This window comes from Camponotus vicinus, unplaced genomic scaffold (assembly GCF_025532165.1).
Source record: "Camponotus vicinus isolate PSW18456_S1 unplaced genomic scaffold, iyCamVici1.0 SCAF_2, whole genome shotgun sequence".
NCBI lineage: Eukaryota > Metazoa > Arthropoda > Insecta > Hymenoptera > Formicidae > Camponotus > Camponotus vicinus.
The window spans coordinates 11,532,670-11,540,240 of record NW_028141956.1 but is presented as its reverse complement, the minus strand read 5'-3'; the positions used below and the strand labels follow the sequence as shown (position 1 = coordinate 11,540,240).

Genomic DNA, 7,571 nt, shown 5'->3' with positions numbered 1-7,571 from the left:
TGCATCTTATGATATCATTCAAGGTAATAATATTTTAAAAACTGCAACTTTTTACTTTGTACAACTACTGCAATATTTTTACGACATTGAAATTATATTCTCTAATCATATTACTATTTTTCAGAAAAAGAAATCCTGCTATAACTTTGCAATCAATCTAATTTAATGCTTATTAATAAAATATATATTTTACATTTATTTATTTCATATTTATATTTTATATATATATATATATATATATATATATATATATGTATATTTATCTCGTTTTATTTAGTAAAATACTATAACTGATAAATTTCATCTAACTTTATATATGCTCAAAGAAATTAATAAACAAACATGAGCATTAATTCTAAAAAATGGCTATAAATATATATATATATATATATATATATATATATATATATATATATATATCATGTAGATTTCCCGCGCGACATTCTCGATAAAAGATTGAAAATATTCCAATTTCTCTAATTTAAAATTTACATTTTGTCAAAGATATATGACTCATGAGATGTTTGAAAAAAGCTATCACCATTAACAGCGGTTTGTATTCAGGAGAAGAGCATGATTACACAACGTACGCATTCTAACAGTCGTGGAATGTTTAATTAAACTCTGACGAGAGCTTAGAAGGAATTTCAGACACTATGCGACACAACAAAGATCTCTATACGTAGAATTTACTTCGCAATATACTGTTGAGCCACAATATTGATTTTAAAAATTAAAAAGTTATTAACCATGCATAGCGTGGTTTTTCTCAAAAGATTGTCTCGATGAAAAAAAAACTAATTGAAAATAAAAATATTGCTCAATAGGAAGTAATTCGTAATAGTAGAACACATCCTATTTGCAATTATAATAAATATACATAAATGCTAACAATTATTGTTTTTTCAACAAAGCTATTGACATAATTTAATTAACGTAAAATATTTTCCTCTATAAATGAAATAATGCAAATTATATGAAACCATATTGACATCATAAATATGCGTAAATACACGAATTATTATAATTCGAAATGGCGGTATATATTTTCGTATTTTAAAACCGTTTTTCTTTAATGTTTTCTTTAACGTTTTCAAATGTTTCAATATAAATTTTTTATAAAAATATAAATAATTTTAAGTTTTTATAAAAATATAAAAATTTTAATTTAAATGACATATCCATTCGCGTAGTTTTTGCGTGTCAAAATTTGTATATTCGATTTTTTCTCAAAATTGTTTCCAAAATTTTTTTGTATACGTTATGAATTCTATGTGGAAAATATGAAAAGCAAGATTATAAATATTGGAAAGTAAAAGAAGCGTAGTGTTTTCAACAATTAATGCGTATTTCAATACAATTTTCAAAATCGTATTGAAATACGCATTAATTGTTGAAAACACTACGCTTCTTTTACTTTCCAATATTTATAATCTTGCTTTTCATATTTTCCACATAGAATTCATAACGTATACAAAAAAATATTTGATTTTTTCCTTTAAAAGAGAGGATGTTATCTACTAACTACCAGCAATCACCCTCTCGCCAATGCGCATGTACACCGTTCCCTACATCGACCTCTTCGCTTATGAACACGAGCGTTAAGAGCGCAAGCGTGTTGGCTATATGTCTGACCGCCACGTCGAAATGCGTCGGTAATTTCTCGAGTGCGGGTGGGTGCAGACCAACGCGGATGAATAACGCAAAGATTGTTAAAATCACGAAATGATAATATCGTTTCCGTGAAGCGGAATTTCTTAAAGATAATATAATGAAGTGTCGTTAAAATAGTTCACTGACGACTAGTCGCGCTAGTCGTGAAGGCCAACATTGAACGTGCGTCATGGATTTCCTCTTATATAAGCTATCGTCTCGGAATTCACACACATGACAGTGTCAGTGCGTTCGCCACGCAGTGAACGGTAGATAAACGCTCGTCGGCATATTAGGCGATTTGCCGCGGCTAGTTCGACGTAAATATTACAAAACTTAAAGTAAATGTGAGAATTGTAAGAATTTTGAAATAATTATAGACATAAAATCACAGTACTTGGGATAATTTCACTTAGATTTGTGCTAAATGTATGAGATTGAGTGGTAGAACGAGAATATTTCTGCTACGCTGAAAAAAGTAAGTAAATTAATATATATATTTTAAAGTTATATTTTCATTATGTTCAAAAATAAGAATTTATTTTATTAGAAATAAATTAAGAAATTAAATTAAGACAATTAAAAAATGTTGAATTTTTTTCTTATAACGTTTTCATTTGAATTCTTTTAATAAAGAATATATGAATATATTAACATATGTTCAATAACATATGAATATATTTTATAAAAAAAATTAAATAAAAAATCTTTTACATGTGCGCAAAAATGAGATATATAAATGAAATTAATAGCTTCTTATTTTAAATTTAAATAATATCAGCTAAATGGAATCAATATGTTACAAGAAGATATATAAAAAATTTTAGAAATAAATTCCTGGTTTGAAAGATTAATTATTCAATTCTACAGAAACTTTTTTCTAGTATATTTTGTTTTATCTAATTTTTTCCAGGACGATTATAGATTGTAAATATTGTAAGAAAATATTTTAAAAGTGTCATTAATTGATCGAGATATTTCGTAGCAATGTGTTACAATGCGGTTTGAACCATATCATCTGCGATATACGTAACGGTTCCTTAAACAACGAATAAATCATCAAGTTTATATTACAGTTTACAATCTAATTTGCGTTAGAAACTTTGTTACAATGGTTGGCAGTGGATACAACATCTTTACCTATGACACGTTAGTGCACGCGATATCTGGTGCAGCGGTGGGTATATTGTATTTTACTCAATATTTATACGTGTATCTTTTGCTGAAAGTAATTTAAAAATTTCGACATTTCAGGGTAGTGTTATCGCGATGGCAGCCTTCTACCCTCTAGATACCGTGCGAAGTCGTTTACAATGTAATCCATATTTGTATCTATCGAATTTATATACATGACAAGCCAATTTTTTATTTGTTTCCTGTTTTATATACAATTGTACATTGAAAAGAAACATCTGCAATAAGCTTTCGATTTCATTAAATGCAATGTCATTCTCAGACAATATTTTATTATTTTTCGTTATCATTAATGCTTGAAACGCACATGTTTAATTGCATTTTTATATGTGTTTAATTGTAATTATTTGCGCGTTTTATAGGCTTGCTTTTTATTTATAAACACATTTTAGATTTATTTATGTTATCTTGCTTGATATAGGATTTACCTATTAAACTTGATATAATGGAAATATAAAATAACAAACAATTTGTTTCAAATATATATAAATGTACATATATACAGAGAATATATATATATATATATATATATATATATATATATATGTATTTGTATATATTTTTGTTTGAACTATTATATTATAAATATATTTTTTGTAATGTTATTAAACGCTAAATATTTTATTATTATTTTATTGTATATATAAATATTTAAAATATAATAATGGGGCAATGATTTAGCAACAATTTATAATAATTACAGTGTTTCATAACATTGTACGAAAGCATAAAATTACGTAAGAAATCTTTATCTAATGGACGGTACTATTTGGCGACTATTATACACAAGTATTATTCAATACATATAATTATAAATAACTCATCTTTCATTTGGCTTAGGTAATAATCTTATGAATAAATTCTTCTATTTACAGTGGAAGAGGGACGGCAGTCGGACAATACATTGGCGATTATACGAGAACTCGTTGCGAAAGAAGGACCGTACGTATTGTACAAATATATTTTTTATGAAGAGATACACGTGTTTTGTTTCGAGCGAATAACTGTCAGAAATTATAATTAATATTTTCAAAATAAGTTTTGACAAATTCTAGGACAAAAAATTTGAATAAGAAATTATTCTGTATTATCATAGTTTTGAAATATGATTGAAATAATGTAATTGTCATTTGTTTTTTAAGGTGCACATTATACAGAGGTATGGTTCCTGTTCTGCAAAGCTTATGCGCGAGTAATTTTATTTATTTCTACACATTTCACGGCTTAAAAGAATTGAGAAGCAGAAGAAACCAAACGGCTGGTAGCGACTTGTTTATCGCGTCGATCGCTGGTATAATTTCAGTCCACTTATAGAAATAATTATTCGACCACGTGCATACATAATTTCTTAGCAAATGAATAAAGCATTAAAATATTTTTTCTTTCTTTCAAATTTTCAAATATAATGTGATTTAATAATTAAAAAATCTACCACAACCGGTCAAATGACCGTTTTCAAATTTTGTAAACAATTCATTTTGTATTTTTTCTATTTAAAAAATTTTTTTTAAACCAGTATAAAATGACTATTATCTGCATTTAACTGTAAAGAATGTAACCTTTTCTTAAAGACCGGTTGTTTGACCGGTTATGGTAGGTATACGTATACCTATTTATATCATAACCGGTCAAATAACCGGTAAAAAAATATATATATATATATATATATTTTTTTTTCTAGGTATAATCAATGTTCTTACGACAACACCTCTATGGGTTGTGAACACGAGATTGAAAATGAAAGGCATCCAAGTTACTCCAGAAAGAAATAATAACGAATATACTACTTTATATGGTAAGTATATTTTATATGAAAATATACGAATACGCATTTAAACACGTCCCAGACAGCACACATGTCCAAAAGACATCTAAAAGACGACTTAAAGACGTCTTAAGGTCCTCTAGACGTCTTTAAGACATCTTTTGGCCTTTTTGTGCTGTCTGAGGTATGTCATATTTATTTATCATTTATATTTTCAACATTGACAATTCTAATAACTCTTTATATATATGTACATTTCAAATAATATTAATCACCTATACATCTTATGTCTGACGATGTATGTGTTGTTAATATATGTATACGTGGAAATAAGCTATATGATGTGGACGTATGCGTCACCACATAAAATGTGCTTACGACATACAATAAGTAGCGTGATATTGTATTATTGAGGGCAAATTATTTATCTTGCGAATTTATATATTCAAGACACAAGAGAAATCAGATACAAATTAAATGTAATATAAAATAGTTAAAATAGTTAAATGAGAGTCCATAGTTTGTTTAGCGATAGTTTTATTATCAGCTGTAATTATTATAAAAATAGCCTATTTATTTTGTATTTATGTATATATATGCTAATTAATAATGGCATCAGATGACAAAGCCATATTCAATGGAAATCAAATGGAATATAATTTACTGAGATCGTTTAAATAATCGTTTAAATAATATATCGAGAGCGAATCAATTTCTAGAGCCTGCAGGAAACAATATAATTTTAGAAAGAGAAAGAGAAAGAGGAAAAAGAAAATAGTTATTGTTCATGCGAATATTTAAATTATTAAATACATTATTTACATAATTAAATTTAATGAAATTTATTCAATTTATTCAATTTGATTTTAAATTTAATAAGTTATTAAATACATTTTGTTTAAAATATATATTTCGTTAAACATTTTGAAAAATCAATATTCTAAAATTAAAAAAGTTTTTTAAAGATAATTTTATTTTTAGAATTATTTTTGCAATATATTAATTGTTATGTAGCATTCTTTCCATTTACACATTGTTTTTAGTTGTACAACATTAATTAATTGCTTTTTTACGTCATCGCTTTTTACAGACGGTCTCAAGCATATATGGAAATATGAAGGTTTGAAACAACTGTGGGCAGGAACATTGCCGAGTCTCATGCTTGTCACGAATCCCGCTATACAATTTATGACATATGAGAGTATTAAAAGACGAGTCATTACATCTCTTGGCGATACTCAGCCACCGGCATGGATTTTCTTTGCTATCGGTGCGATAGCGAAAACGATTGCTACATCATTAACATATCCTTTGCAACTTGTGCAAACAAAATTGAGGGTATCGATAACATATTAATGACATTTCTAGTTTGTTTTAAAAGTTGACAAATAAATTTAGATAGAAAAATTATTGCATGATTTTAATAGATAAATATTGCAATTTCAGCATGGAGACAAGTATCCTAATTTACCTCCAAATGCAGGCACATTGCAAATACTATTCTACATTCTGAAGTAAGTAAAAATGAATTAACTTATATGAAAAATGTATTATTGTACATTAAATACATTTCTTTTATCGTATTATTATATATAATTATTATAAAAAGTAAAAGAAGAGGCTACTAAAGACGCAGATAATGGTGCGTGATAGTAATAATATATTATAATAGAAACTTTTTGTGAAGTTGTTCCACTTACATACAATAAGAAGCAAAAATATATATATTTAAAGTGTGCTGTCGACGACGTTTTGATCCTGCTCTGGGGTCGAAACATAATATTATGTTTTTCTTATTTGACTTTGAAAAGAACTCAGAGCAGAGTTGAAACGTCGTCGACAATACACTTTAAATATATATTTTTACGCTTCTTATTGTATGTAAATGGAACAACTTTACAAAGTTTCTATCATAATATATTATTACTATACGTACCATTATCTGCGTCTTTAGTTCCTAGCCTTCTTTTATTTCTTATTAGATTTATATTATTTGAACCATTTGTACATATTAAAATTTTTTTTTATTTATTATATATAATTATTATAATTATTATATATAATTTATGAGAATATTTTAACGAGTGTGTGATTTTTGCACCCAGGAAACAAGGAATAGCTGGATTGTACAAAGGAATGGAAGCTAAACTTTTGCAAACTGTCCTCACGGCCGCTTTGATGTTTCTGGTTTATGAAAAGATCGCACGATTCGTTTTCCGTATACTTTTACATAAACCTATTCTTAGATAACGATTTATTTTACAATAATAAGATGACTAAATACTACTATAAGTAATCTTAAGTTACATGATCTTCAAATCAAATTTATGAATATAAATATGTACAAAATTTGTACATTCCTATGAATATTATCTCTTTTATAATTTCGGGGATAAGTACAAGGTTAATATTAAAATTATAAGTATAATATTAATGTTACAAGTATAATATTAGTATTAAAATTATTATAATAAGGGACAATCAGTATAGAATTCAGGGCCGGATTTAAAGGTGTGGAGGCCCTGGGGCAACGAAGAGGTGGAGACTCCTAACCATTTCTTAACCAAAATCAAATAGAAATTTTTACGTTTAAATAATTTATTGCGAAATAACAAGGTCAAGCAACATACATAACGTTGTGGAGGCTCCCCTCTTGTGGAGGCCCCTGGACTTCAGCCCCTGTTGCCCCCCTCTAAATCCGACCCTGATAGAATTTAAAAAAATTTATGTCAATTTTCACTTTTTTGATCATCATACTGTATGAAATTATAGTATTGATAAATGTTTAATGCACATTTTGCATACTTCATACTACTCATCATCAATTAAAAAACATATGAAAACATATATCAAAATGACTAACCAGAAATAAAGTATACATAAGAACATAAATCAAGGATTCAATCGATAATCGAATTATTGAAACGTGCGATTAATAATTTTATCGAGCTTAATGATA

General features: G+C 27.1%; 1 protein-coding gene and 1 long non-coding RNA gene across 5 annotated transcripts in view; one reads left to right on the top strand and one right to left on the bottom strand.

Annotated features, from left to right (window-relative positions):
• Window positions 1-7,571, bottom strand: part of LOC145967076 (uncharacterized) — a 33,753-nt gene that overhangs the window by 22,597 nt on the left and 3,585 nt on the right. The gene's annotated exons all lie outside the window — the stretch shown is intronic.
• On the top strand, window positions 1,623-7,407 carry Pmp34 (Peroxisomal Membrane Protein 34). 4 transcript variants are annotated; one of them, XM_083090590.1, is made up of 9 exons: window positions 1,623-2,131; window positions 2,752-2,830; window positions 2,908-2,968; window positions 3,723-3,789; window positions 3,990-4,138; window positions 4,529-4,642; window positions 5,703-5,950; window positions 6,059-6,126; window positions 6,718-7,407. In XM_083090590.1, exons 2-9 carry the CDS (start codon window positions 2,765-2,767, stop codon window positions 6,860-6,862), a joined length of 918 nt encoding a protein of 305 aa, XP_082946716.1. In that variant the 5' UTR covers window positions 1,623-2,131; window positions 2,752-2,764; the 3' UTR covers window positions 6,863-7,407. The 4 variants fall into 4 exon arrangements, with proteins under 4 accessions (XP_082946716.1, XP_082946713.1, XP_082946717.1 ...); XM_083090587.1 differs by having other exon boundaries at window positions 2,730-2,830; XM_083090591.1 differs by having other exon boundaries at window positions 2,718-2,830.

What these genes read in the sequence shown, in the direction of transcription:
- Pmp34 (XM_083090590.1), top strand. Translation starts at nt 2,765, where the DNA reads ATGGTTGGCAGTGGATACAACATCTTTACCTATGACACGTTAGTGCAC. An exon ending in ACGCGATATCTGGTGCAGCG is followed by an intron (nt 2,831 to 2,907) that starts GTGGGTATATTG and finishes TCGACATTTCAG; the next exon opens with GGTAGTGTTATCGCGATGGC. An exon ending in CTCGTTGCGAAAGAAGGACC is followed by an intron (nt 3,790 to 3,989) that starts GTACGTATTGTA and finishes TTGTTTTTTAAG; the next exon opens with GTGCACATTATACAGAGGTA.